Genomic DNA, 13,813 nt, shown 5'->3' on the forward strand with positions numbered 1-13,813 from the left:
TCTCCAGTCAATCTCCACTTCTACACCCCCCCCCCCACCTTTACGAGCATTCAATCACAGGAACGCACTCGGCATTCAGTAGAGCGTATCCTTGAGGGCACGTACACCCGGGCACACAAGGCCCTGGGCATTTCTGAACAGGCTTATTATCGACTGGGGAAACTGGATGTGAAGATATCCCTGAGAGGAAAGAAGCGAAGGATTCGTGTTTCACTGTCTTCGAAACAGTTGGAGGACCACAGAGTGGAGGTCCACAGGCTGGGACACATTCGGACCACACCATACCCTGGGGACATGTTGGCTCTGTTGAGAGAAAAATAAAATTTAAGGATAATTTAAATATTCATGACGAAGCTAAAGAGAGGGTATACATTCAAAATTTGTGCTACCTGAAATCAAAATAATAGTCCTTTGTTATTAAATGCGAAACATTTCGATAACTATTAACTCTTTCTCTAGCTGAAACTTGAAGTAATTATTCTAAATAACTATTACACATACTCTGAACAGAAACTGAACAACTGTTACTCGGGAAAGCACTAATTTCTTAGAGCATCCTGCTTTTCTAACTAGGGTTGTAGCTTAGCAAATATTATTATTATTGTTATTGTTATTATTATTATTATTATTATTATTATTATTATTATTATTATTATTATTATTATTATTACCAAGTACATCCTAATCTGACATTTAAATCTTCCCGGACAGTACCATCCTGTACTAATACTAGGTATGCAATTAATTCTAATGGTCAGGCCTTCTCCATCATGAGGTTCAATGCTATTCGGTATTCTAGTAGTTTTATTCCAGATGTGACCAAGTTGTGGAATGATCATCCTAATAGGGTTGTTAAATCTGTAGAACTTGAGAAGTTCAAATTTGCAGAAAATGTTTTAATGTTGAACAGACAGACATAAGCCTCTTTTTATAGTTTATATATGAAAGAATTATTTTAATAGTACTGTTCTTATATTACTTAATTTTAATTGTTCATTACTTCTATATCTTATTGATTAACTTTCCTCACCTGGGCTATTTTTCCCTATTGGAGACCTTGGGCTTATAGCATCCTGCTTTTCCAACTAGAGTTGTACCGTGGATGATGATGATGATGATGATGAATATAATCAAGTTTGATAATAATTTTAATAATAACAACTGTAATAAGTTTGATAATGGTAATGATGATATCATAAAACAACAATAATCTACCAATTACCCCTGTTATAATAGTCAACCAGGCAACTTACCACATAAATAGGATGTCCTCCAGTTTAAGATTATCCCAGATCGGACACACAGAGTAGAGTAGAGATGAAGAGAGTTGCATAAACAACTGGAACCTTTATCTTCCTGACACCCGCAGACTTCCGTTATACATGCGTCTATGTAAGGATCTGGAGGCACTACTCGGTGGCACTCTTGGAAACTTGGTCCCTAGAAAATCAAAAGCATGAAATTATAAATTGATGGTGCAAAAAAAACTTACATAATACACATCCACAAATATGTATATATGTAGTGTGGGCATAGTCTAGGAGGAATTTATAGTACAGTGAAGTTGTTTAACATGTTTGTATGTGCATTTTTTTTATTTGAATATTCTGGGCCAAATCATCATTACTTTGATTTTAAACAATCTTTCATGTCGGGAAAAGGCAAGAAAGTTATGTTAATTTAACTTACACTTGCATAACAAAATTATTCTTAACAGACGAAATGTGATATCTAACAAATATAATAATCCCTTATCTACTTTCACATCCCTTACCTACATTCGCAGGTAACTGGCCACTTTTGACAGTGGACAATATCAGCACTGAGAGAGGATCGTGTACTAAATTATTATTTGGAGCACAAAACTGCTCAGCCAGGCAAAGTACAGTACTCTGGCAAACACTGTGAGTATGCTCAATGAAAATGTATATGTCGATTGACTTATTTGATAAGGAAATGTTCCGAGCTTTTAGGGAAGTATTTACTTAGACTGTGGTGAAAGTTAGAATATGGGAGATTAACATACTGTCATTCTCAAGCCCATGGGTGAAGCTCACTATCGCCTAAGTGCAACATTAGGCATGCTTTAGCATTTGTGGTGTAAACATATGCTTTGCAAGGATAAAAGTTTTTGGTGCCTGTGTATGTGTTCATGGTACAGTCTTCTGTTGAGCAAGAAGGAAATGGTTTGGCAATGGCCACCAAGATTACCCTAAATGGTATTTTCCAGTCAAAGGAGAAGCTGCAGTCAACACCAAAATACTCTTTAAGCCTAATCAGTTAAGTACCCTTTCATTATTTTCTATTTGAAATTTGGTTAGCACTAGGGTTGAGATGATTCATTTAATCAAGAATTATTACTCTTGAGTTGGATGATATGGATGCATACTTCATCTTGTATTCTGGTATCTGATATACAAGCTTTATTACTATATTCATCAGTAAATAGTCTTATGGGTAACCTACATATACAAAGCATAAACATAGTACTGTAGAATATTTTAGCTAAAAATACCAAAAAATTTGGTTTAGTATTTCTGCAGTGCCTTTGATTTATGGTCATTGGGGTGCTTCACATATTTAAAATTATATTTTCCTAATGAAATAAATTTTTGAACATACTTACCCGCTGGTTATATTAGAATGGCTAAAGTCCCTAGACGCCTGGCAGAAATATTCAAAATCTTGCGGCTATCGCAGATATGCCAGGTGTATACTAGCGCCCTTGCGGTAGACAGGCCGAACTAATCCAACCACTTCAGATCTTCCTTGCCCCTTGGGTCTCTAGAGGGGAGGAGGGTGGGATTATAACTTATATAACCAGCGGGTAAGTATGTTCAAAAATTTATTTCATTATGAAAATATAATTTTTAACATGAAACTTACCCGCTGGTTATATAAGAATGGCTGATTGACACCCTTCGCGGTGGGTCAGAGACAGCAACGTATTGAAAATTCACTTAAGAGTTACACATAACAAACTTAAGAGGTTCGTACCTGATAAGGAAGCAGACTGCAATGGTTCTCTGCCTCATTCCGTCTGCTATCCTTAGAAGATCCAGCGGTCCACCCAGTGGGCTGATGATCTCTAGGAGCTGTCAAACGGTGCCATAACCTATAACTTGACAGGACCTCTACTAATACTCTTGTTCCGGGCGCTCTCAAGGAACAACATGACCACCTGACCAAATCAACAGATTGCGGAAGACTGACGACCAATCTCCACATACAACCATAAAAACCAAACAAGTTCCAAGAGATAGAAAAGGGTACTAGGAATTAGGGGAGCGTAGTGGTAGATCCTTCACCTACTACCGCATTCGCCGCAACGAATGGGCCCAAAGTGTAGCAGTCCTCATAAAGGGTCTGGACACGTTTCAAGTAATGGGATGCGAATACAGATTTACTTCCCCAAAAAGTTATATTCATTATGCTTTGCAGAGAACGATTTTGTTTAAAAGCTACCGAAGTAGCTACTGCTCTTACTTCGTGTGTTTTCACCTTAAGCAGTCTAAGCTCTGCCTCACCACACTGGGCATGAGCTTCTCTAATCAAGAGCCTTATGAAAAAGGATAGAGAGTTCTTCAACATAGGCTGCGAGGGCTTCTTAACTGCACACCAGAGCCTCTGAGCTGCCTCTCAAACTCTTTGTTCTGTCCAAATAGACCCTTAGTGCCCTAACACGACAAAGCACCTTTTCCATCTCATCGCCCACTACATCATAGAGATTAGCAATCTCAAAAGACTTCGGCCATGGATGTGAAGGACCCTCATTCTTGGCCAGAAAACCCAGCTGCAAGGAACATATGGCTTTCCCATCTCTGAAACCGATGTTCTTGCTCAAAGCATGGACCTCACTGACACTTTTAGCTGTCGCTAAGCTCGCCAAGAAAAGGGTCTTCAAAGTTAAATCTTTAAAAGAGGCTGAGTGCAACGGCTCGAAACTGTCACTCATGAGAAATATAAGAACTACATCCAAATTCCAAGCTGGTGAATCTTGATGACCTCTTAGAAGTTTCAAAGGACCTAGAAGATCTTGTAGGTCCTTATTGTTGGAGAGATCCAAATCTCTATGCCTGAAAACAGTTGCCAGCATACTTCTGTACCCCTTAATAGTCGAGACAGAAAACTTATGCTTAGTTCTGAGATCTAAGAAGAAATCGGCAATCTGTGTTATAGAGGTACTAGAAGGAGAAACAGAGTTAGCCCTACACCATTCTCTGAATACCTCCCACTTGGACTGATCCACTCTGATGGTAGAAGTCCTCCTTGCAATAGCCTTGGCTGCCTCCTTCAAAAATCCTCTAGATCTTGCAAGTTTTTCAATAGTCTGAAGGCAGTCAGACGTAGAGCTTGGAGGTTTAGATGGTTTCTTGCCCAGTGGGGTTGTCTGAGAAGATCTGGTCTTAACGGAAGGCTTCTCGGCACGTCCACCATCCATTCCAGTACCTTTGTGAACCAACTTCTTGACGGCCAGAAAGGAGCAACTAGGGTCATTCTGGTCTCCTTGTGAGATACGAATTTCTGCACCACCTTGTACAGGATCTTGAAGGGTGGGAACGCGTACACATCCATGTGCAACCAGTCCAACAGGAACGCGTCTATGTGACCAGCCTCGAGATCCGGAACTGGGGAGCAGTAAGTCTCCAGCCTTTTCGTCTTGGAGGTTGAAAACAGATCTATGAAGGGACGACCCCATAACCGCCACAGCTTCCTGCAAACTTCTAGATGTAACGTCCACTCTGTGGGGAGAACTTGGTCCCTCCTGCTGAGTCTGTCCGCACTCACGTTCTTGACCCCCTGAATGAATTGTGTCGATAAAATAATCCTCCTTTCCTTCGCCCATACGAGAAGAGATCTCGCCAACTCATAAAGAGACTTCGAGTGGGTCCCCCCCTGCTTTGCTATATAGGCTAGGGCCGTGGTGCTGTCCGCATTGATCTGAACCACCTTGCCTAGGACCAGATTCTCGAATCCCTTGAGGGCTAAGTGCACAGCTAAAAGTTCCTTTTGATTGATATGAAGAATCTCTTGCTCTTTTGTCCACAGACCTGAGATTTCTCTTTTCCCTAAGGTTGCTCCCCACCCCGAGTTTGAGGCGTCGGAAAACAACAAGAGGTCTGGGCTCTTCTGCTCCGAGAGGCCCTCCTTGAATCTGTGAATGTTGTTCCACCATTGAAGGTGTGTTCTGATTGTACTTGTAATGGGAATACTTTCCCTGTCGAAACTGTCTCCCTTCTTCCAATGCGCATTGAGATGAAATTGAAGGGGACGTAGGTGCAGCCTCCCCAGAGAAACAAACTTTTCCAGAGATGAGAAGGTCTCCAGAAGGCTCATTCACTCTCTCACCGAACTGACTTCCTTCCTCATAAAGGCACAAAGCCTTAGGAGCGCTGACTGAATCCTTGCAGGCGATGGAAAAGCCTGAAAAACCTAACACTGAATCTCCATCCCCAAATAAAGAATCTTCTGGGATGGAGTCATCTGTGACTTCTTTGAACTTACTAGAAGTCCCAACTCTTTTGCCAAATCCAAAGTCATCTGAAGATCCTTCAAACAGCGATCGGCTGAAGGAGCTCTTATGAGCCAATCGTCCAAGTATAGGGACCCCCTGATGCCTCTTGAGTGCAGCATGCTCGCCACATTCAGCATGATCATCGTGAATATCAGAGGGGCTGTGCAGAGACCGAAACATAAGGCTCGGAACTGGAAGACCTCCTTCCCGTACACGAACCTCGGGTAACGTCTGCAGCTTGGATGTATTGGGACATGAAAATAAACGTCCTGGGGGTCCAACGATACCATCCAGGTGCCTTTCCTTACTGCTGCCAGCACAGTTTTCTAAGTTTCCATGGTGAACTTCGAATTCTGGACGTAGTTGTTGAGGGCACTTACATCCAGAACCGGTCTCCATTCCCCTGAACTCTTGGGAACCAGGAACAAACTGTGTAAAACCCTGGCGATTCCAAGTCCCGCACCCTCTCTATAGGTCTTTTTTTCTAGCAAGAGAGACATCTGAAGCTGCATGGCCTGCCTCTTTGGTCCTTCCCTGTATTTGGGCGAGAGATCCACAGGATCTGTGGCTAAAAGAGGCTTTGATAAGAATGGGATTTTGTATCCTTCCTTTAGAACATGAACAGACCAAGGGTCCGCTCCCCTTACCTCCCAGGCTTGCCAGAAGTAACTTAGCCTGGCTCCCACCGCTGCTTGAAGGTGATGACAGTCAGACCCTGCCTCGACTGGACTTAGCTCCTCTTTTCTTAGACTTCCTAGGATTGGGTTTGAAGTTACCTCTCCCGGCAGGCTTACCACTGAAAGGGCTGAATAGTCTGGGAATATGACGTCCTTTCCTTTGCTCTAGGGGAAGAGAAAGATGTAGGCAACACTTTCCTAGCTGTTTTGGCAACCAAATCATGAGTAGCGTTCTGGGTCAATGCTGCAGCCACCTCCCTCACTAAATCCTGCGGGAATAGAGCAGAAGACATAGGAGCAAAAAGTAACTCCGATCTCTGACATGGAGTGACTCCCACAGAGAGGAAGGAACACAAAGTTGCCCTCTTTTTCACGACCCCTGCAGTGAACAGGGCAGCCAATTTGTTAGAACCATCTCTAACTGCCTTGTCCATACAAGACATAAGCTGGATAAGGTTAGTAGTGTCAGTGCCCTTCATCTCCGTTACTTTTCGACCCAAGACTCCCACTGCCCAGTCCAGAAAATTAAACTCCTCAAAAGCCCTGAACAAACCTTTCAAGAGATGGTCAAACTCCGACATTGACCACCACACTTTAGTCTTCCTCATGGCTAGACGCCGAGAAGAGTCCACTAGGCTCGAGAAGTCTCCCTGAGCAGACGCAGGAACTCCCAAACCTAAGACTTCCCCTGTTTCATTCCAAACGCTCGATTTGGAAGCTAGTTTGGCTGGTGGAAAAGCGAAACGTGTCTTGTCAAGAGCTTTCTTTGAGTCCATCCACACTCCCATTAATTTCAATGCTCTCTTAGAGGAGCAGGAGAGAACCATTTTTGTGAAAAGCTATGTCCTAGCTGCTTTACCGAGGGTAAATTCAGAAGGAGGAGATCGCGGGGCAACAGTGGTAAAATGGTCTGGAAATAACTCCGTGAAGACCAGCATTAGTTTCTTAAGGTCCACCGAATGTTGGGGTGGCTTATCCTCTTCTCCCTCTGAAACGTCATCCAATTGTTCCCCGAGAGAAAACCTCATCCAGATCTTCCTCCGACAATTCAGCCACTGGAGTTGTGCCTTGATCAGAAAGGTGACGTTCCTGTGCAGGCACGTTGGTGCTGACATGGGCGCGCTTGCGCTGTTCAATATTCCCATCAGGCTGACAATCGCTAGCCTTGCGTTTGCTATCACGATCGGTTTGTGAAACAACATCAACCTAATGCGCTGCGAAAATAGTCGACTGCCGTGTAGAGTCATGGATTGGCTGGCGTGAGGAGTCATGGATTGACTGCCTAGAACAGTCACTGGTAGTTTGACGAATGGTGCCATGGGTAGAATTTGGCTGACGCAGACGCTCCGCCGCGCCATGGCGCGCCACGTCTGCGCCCCACTCACGCTGACGCTCCGCCACGTCATGGGTTGACTGGCGTGTGTCGTCACGCTGACGCTTAGCATCTGCCTGACGCTGACGCTCCGCGGCGTCATGGGTTAACTGCTGTGTGTCGTCACGCTGACGCTTAGTGTCTGCTTGCCGCTGGCGCTGACGCTCCGTCTCGCGCCCGCTCCGTTCCCTGGCGAGCGTCGTCACGTTTGGAAGACTGACAATTGGCAGTATGCGCAATTGATAGATGTTGCGAAGCAGAGCTCTGACGATATGCATCCACCTCAACCCGCTGTTGAACACTGCGACTGGGAGACCGCCTGTGCGATAACACGTCAGTACCAGAGACAACAGGCCGCCTGTGCGACAATGGGTCTACAACGGAAGACTGACGCCCAGCTGCACTGTCAACAGCAGGCCGATAAGACTGCACAAGCGACGAGAGCTGCTGTTTCATGCCCAACAACATAAACCACTTGGGATCACCTTGAGGCGATATTTGCGCTGCCTCTTCCAAAGCGAATTCGCCTTCCTCATCGTTACCGAACCGCTTCCAGCTTTCGGGTGATGAGCACCAGTCCGATGGAAGCGGCGGAGCACGAACCTTAACACCCGAACCAGGAATTAGTTCTGCATCTGACAGAGTCAAATCTTTATCTATATCGGAACCCACGTCAGAGCGCTTCACAGGCGAACACTCTTCAAGGGACCGAAAACGTTCCGGTGTATCCCAATTACTACAGCCTGACTGTTGCGGAGAGGAAACGCGCCGCTGTTCCACTGACTGCGCTTTTCTCTTAAGCTGTCTAGAGGCTTGCCGCCACATCTCATCACATGACCCTTCATCCGAAGAGGGAGATAAAGCACTAACCTCACCTTTCCTACGGTGAAGGTGAGCGACCTGAGATACGACAGCAGGAACGCTCGAGGGGACGTCTGTGCGATTGATGAAGCCTCTCGTTCCCTTTCACCGTTCGACATAACTTCTCCCCTGGGTCCGGGAGCTTGAAAGAGATCTCAGGCTAGGTGAACGAAAGGATCGCTCAGACACACCCGTGCGACAACTTTTAAGGAAATTAATATCAGACATAATTTGCTTTTTGTCCGCAGCTATAGATTCCACTCTCACACCGAGAGCTTGAATAGCAGACAACATATCCTTCATCATAGGCTCTTTCGGCTCTTGATCTACCACTACGGAGGAAGGAATAGGATAAATGACATCAGATACAGGTAAATCCACAGAACGGGAAGAACTACATCTAATCCTGTCTCTCTAATTTCTGAGTATATCGCTCATAAGCTACCAACTCATTTTCGGTTAACGAAGAACATTCTTCACACCGATCCCAAAAAGTACATGATTTACCCCTACATTTAACACACAGTATGTGGATCAACAGAACCCTTAGGAAGTCTAGTACGACAACCTTTAATACACTTCCTATATACAGGGGAGGGGTCGGCCATATTGAAAAGTTACGAGAGATCCCAAAAAATAACAAGGGTCAAAATTAACTAAATAAACCCAAAACAATAAAGATTTCAAGAAAATATGAAAGAGAAATCACTTATGCGAAAGCCCAAAACAAACAGAGTGCATCACCAAATAAACCGTCCAAATCAAAGTACAGTAATTTGCGAGAGAATTTCCAACGTTCTAGCCAGTATGGCGGCAGAGAAGATCTGAAGAGGTTGGATTAGTTCGGCCTGTCTACCGCAAGGGCGCTAGTATACACCTGGCATATCTGCGATAGCCGTGAGATTTTGAATATTTCTGCCGGGCGTCCAGGGACTTTAGTCATTCCTTATATAACCAGCGGGTAAGTTTAATGTTTAAAAATCTATTTTTGATACATGGGATAATGAGCATTTGTTGTTAATTGTGTAAATAAAACCCATTCCAAAAATGTACACTATAAAGACTTTAATGTAACTGCAGTACTTTATCTGTTAATATTTCCCTGTTTACAGGCTGGAAGCATGGAACAAAAGGTACTTCCCAACTAGTCTGCAATCACACCATCCTTGTAAGCTATGGATGGGTGTTTTGAAGAATTTATAGGTCTTAACAGCTGTTTTCAGCAACCATTGTCTGACATATCATGGTCCTACCTTGTATAGAAAGAGGGCTTAGGTATTGATAATAACTTGCATATAGTCTGTCTCTATGGCATTATCCTGGTCTTAGTGTCTACCACTCCTGATTTACAAAAAGAAAAAATAGCATGCAAAGACAGTCGTGTTGATGTGATCCTTAAGTGTGTTAGGAAGGCGTAATATTTAGTGGACCTGAACTAATGATGTTCTTAAAAATTTTGTAAGGTTACTAAACATGACAAAGTTAGTCCCACTTCATACTTAACACTTCAGTATAAATCTAAGAAATGTCAAGGGTCCTGACAGAGCATTGGACATATCCGAGGAAGATATCGATGAGTTTCAGTAGGCTTTCTATGACTTGGTCAGTAAGCAATTGCTTATTGGATCATAAATATGTAATGCTGATGAAACGAGATGTTTTGCCACCTTTTTTTTTTCCAAATTATTACTTTGGCTGGCGAGTAGGTTAAAAGTTACTGAGTTGAAAGCTTGGTAAGCTACAGTACAGTAGCTTGTTTGCTATGAGCTTTGCAAATGTCTTGGGTACACACAGATGTTAGCCTACAGTAGTTATAAGGGAAATGGCAACAGTGTCATTGATACAGGTAAATTTTCACAATTTCTGCTGCAAGGTTATCCCTTACAAAATCGAGGAGATAGGTTTTCCTTCAGTTTAGGTAAAGGCTCTCCTACTCCTCGACAACCCACTAATGCAGCCTGTTGAGTGCAGCCTATGCCTTATAATACAATGTCTTGTGTTCCAGCCTGAGGAGCATGGTACAAGGAGAAAAGTATGACTAAAAGTCATTGTGTAGTGATTATTGTGAGGGACAAGGGCATGGTCTAAATGGAAAATTCCTTGTTTGTGTGAACCAGCCCTGCAAAGGAGCAACCATGAACTCCAATATCATCTATCCAGGAGAAGGCAAAGTCTGTTTCACCATTTTACACCTGAGGCAGCCTAGCATCAATCAAGACTCCATATCTATACCACATACACTTTTACGAGTTAGCAAAGGCTGATTTGAGAAGTTCAAGCAGCGTTTATCATTACAGAACCTCAAGATGACTTGGTAGTCAGGCTGTGTTGAATACAAGCCAGCGATAAGTTTTCCTGCGGAACTTGAATTATCATTGAGGAGAAGGGGTACAACTAAGAGCAAGTATGGAATATGGATTTAGCTGGTATGTTAGACAGTATACCCTTATGTAATGCATGTACTATAACATTGATCTGAATTTTTGTATTTCTTTTTAGTAGGCCTTAGCTGAAGTTCATCACAAGAAGAACAGAAAGCTTCCGGTTTTACTGCAGCAAAGGACAGGTAGGCTAACTGCTTGTATATTTTTTTGTTTCTCTGCTCATACTGCATGATACAGGGTATTTACTTTTTTCCCAAAACTGATAAACATTTAATTTGAAACTTATATTCTAAGACACTTGTAAATTTTATAGAATATTTATGACAGTCTTTAAATAATATTCTAATACTGTTTTTCTCCTTTATCTTGCAAGACAAACTGTGATCTTGAGTAGATATGCAGGGGGTTACCTTATCTGGCCTGTCATTATCTAGAAGTATGCCAGCCCATGTGCACCCCAGTGCCACAGTAAGAACTTTCTTGCTTATACTGGATGCACAAGAAGAAGGTGTAGACAACTAACTACATTTTCCTCAGTTGGGTCCACCTGCTGGAGGCAAAGTGGTACCTGCAAAAGGAAGGTTTAAAGCTATAGGTTCTACCTAACCTTGATAATGGTCAAGAGTAACTTCCATCCTGGTACTGCATAACAAAAAAGGTGATGTTTTTCCCCCAGAACCACTTCGTTTTTCCCCCCAGCACCACTTCACTTATACTGAACAGCTGAAGGACTAGAGAGTCTTAAAAAAGCAGCCATGAATGAAGATTCCACCCTCAAAGACATGAGGTACTTGAAGGTTTTCATTATTGCAGCTGGTTCGCTGTCTTCAAAAAATTGTTTAACGACTTGAAGCCACAGATGTTGAATACTGTACTTGCTTGAAATATCTGGTACCTAACTGTGAAGGACTAAGTCTGATTCAGTTCCGATAAGGAATCCAAACACTGTAATGAAGATGGTGGCTTTGGCACAGTGTGTGACAGTCGAAGGCTTCATCTAAGGATGACATCCTGGAGTTTTGTAGGTATGATGCAGAGCTGACTGGGGAAGACCTTGGGGAATAAATCTGCTCTGCAAGTAAAGAATAGGAAGAAAAAAAAAACAAGTGACAAAGAGGATCAAGGCATCAAACTTAAGTTGAGAAGATACCATGGATGCGAGAACTTTAGGAATGTGTGCCCTCAAATTAATATTTACCATGGATGAAGGTTTTGCACCTGTAAAGCAGCAGCAGCAGCTCCAGTATGGCATCATGTGGAATGGTTCCCGGACCTTCTTCAGCTGCTGACAGAAGTCCCGAGAGAACTCCCTCCACAACACTTATCTGCAGTACTCTGACAACCACACATGAACATCTTCCACAAGTCTGTGTAATCCCTAAGTCTTCACGCCTGGAGAATATACATCTCCTCATGCAGAGAGGATTTTCGTAAAAAGTTGCAAAAATTATGTCCAGATACCTCCTGCAATCTTCAGTTGCCGTTTACCAAGCTAAGTGGACTGTCCTTCTGTGGTTGGTGTCATGGAAGGGGTATCTTTCACTTTAATGCCACCATTTCAGCAGTAGCGGAGTTCCTTGTATACCTTCGGGAGGAAGAACTCCGCTCTGTCTAGGTGGTGAAGGGCTATCACTCAACCTTGAGCCTCGCCTTTAGACTGAAAGGAGTTAATATTACCTCCTTATTAGAGTAATCCCTCCTCATATGAAGTTTCGAGTCTACTTATCCTCAGAAGTTAGACCACCTTCATGAAACGTGGTTTGTGTCCTTCGGTCTGAAGGGTGCACGCTGCGAACCATTATACCAGGCATCAGATCTTCACTGGCCCTGAAGATGGTTTTCCTGCTCGCATTGGCGTCATCCAAGAGAGTTGTCTAACTCCATGGCCTTTCCTACGACATCTATTCAAGGGGATGGGGAGAGGTAATGCTCGGCTTCGTCCCCATGTTTATCCCCAAGACTCAAAATCCGGGAGTAGCGGATCCTAGATTCGGGTTCTTCGTAATGTAAACGATGATTCAGATTAACTACTACTAGTCCAGCGAGAGAACAGCAGAAGCTCACCCCGAGTGGCAGCACTCTTCGTCATCACAGGGAAGGTCAAGAGAAGGATCACCATAAACACTATCTCTGCATGGATTCGCAAGGTCATAGACTGGGCATTGAATCCTGATCCTTCTCCTCAGATGAGAAGACCCAGAGTTCATGACATTAGGGGAATAAGTACCTCCCCAGCATTCAAGAACTACTACTGTGATGCAGATCCTTCAAGCGGGTGTATGGAAGCGTCAAACGGCCTTCACCGCCCACTAGCTGTAAGACATGACCCATACGAACATAGAGACGTTCTCCATTGGCCCTATGATGTTTGCACAACAAGTGGCGTTTAAACACCCCAGGCTCCTTGATAGACAAGTAGCAGATGGTGGAGGGCAGAGGTTACCTGGGATCAAGTCTGGGATGAATGACAAGAATGACTGGCTCTTTCATTCTTTCATCTTGCCCTCTCTTGAGGAACAGCACCTACAGCACTCTGCAAGCTGACCTCTCCTGTCTGCAAGTAAAACCATTTCCCTAGTGTAACTTGGTACAGAAATATATACTTGTTGCATCCCCATACCCCTGGTGAGGTGGAACTGAGTAAGTCTTATGGTTGGTTCAAATATTCCTATGTTTCTGAGAATTCTTACCTGGACTAGTCACATGGCTAGTATCACACAATCACACAGATTGCTCAGGCCACTAAAGCGTGGTATTGAACGTAGGGTTTAGCAAGGTGTCAGGGTTTTCTCCTTTATATGTGTGGAGCATGAAGGGGGTAAAACCCTGGGTCAAAAGCTAGTCAGTTGGATAAGACTTCTTCTTCAATAAAGAGCGAACGGGTTTGTATTTAGTGCCGGAACTATTGACAATTTTAAAGTAATTTGCCTTTTTCAATATTTAACTTAGCCGGTGATTATAATAGCTGCAACTCTGTTGCTCGACAGAAAACTCTACGGAAAAA

At 43.4% G+C, this 13,813-nt stretch overlaps 1 protein-coding gene and 1 long non-coding RNA gene across 2 annotated transcripts in view; one reads left to right on the forward strand and one right to left on the reverse strand.

Moving 5' to 3' along the window:
- LOC137647290 (uncharacterized) overlaps positions 1-2,547 on the forward strand; it is a 15,872-nt gene extending 13,325 nt beyond the window's left edge. Inside the window, exon 5 of the long non-coding RNA XR_011045570.1 lies at positions 1,787-2,547. This is a non-coding gene — a long non-coding RNA (uncharacterized lncRNA). The remainder of the gene's footprint in view (positions 1-1,786) is intronic.
- Positions 1-13,813, reverse strand: part of LOC137647288 (uncharacterized) — an 84,891-nt gene that overhangs the window by 172 nt on the left and 70,906 nt on the right. Inside the window, exons 25-26 of the mRNA XM_068380680.1 lie at positions 1,254-1,440; positions 1-303 (exon numbers count right to left, since the gene is read on the reverse strand). The exon at positions 1-303 is cut by the window's left edge and continues 172 nt beyond it. Coding sequence (XP_068236781.1) covers positions 41-303; positions 1,254-1,440 — 450 coding nt within the window. The 3' untranslated portion in view covers positions 1-40. The remainder of the gene's footprint in view (positions 304-1,253; positions 1,441-13,813) is intronic.

Source organism: Palaemon carinicauda, chromosome 9, assembly GCF_036898095.1.
Source record: "Palaemon carinicauda isolate YSFRI2023 chromosome 9, ASM3689809v2, whole genome shotgun sequence".
NCBI classification, from domain to species: Eukaryota; Metazoa; Arthropoda; class Malacostraca; order Decapoda; family Palaemonidae; genus Palaemon; species Palaemon carinicauda.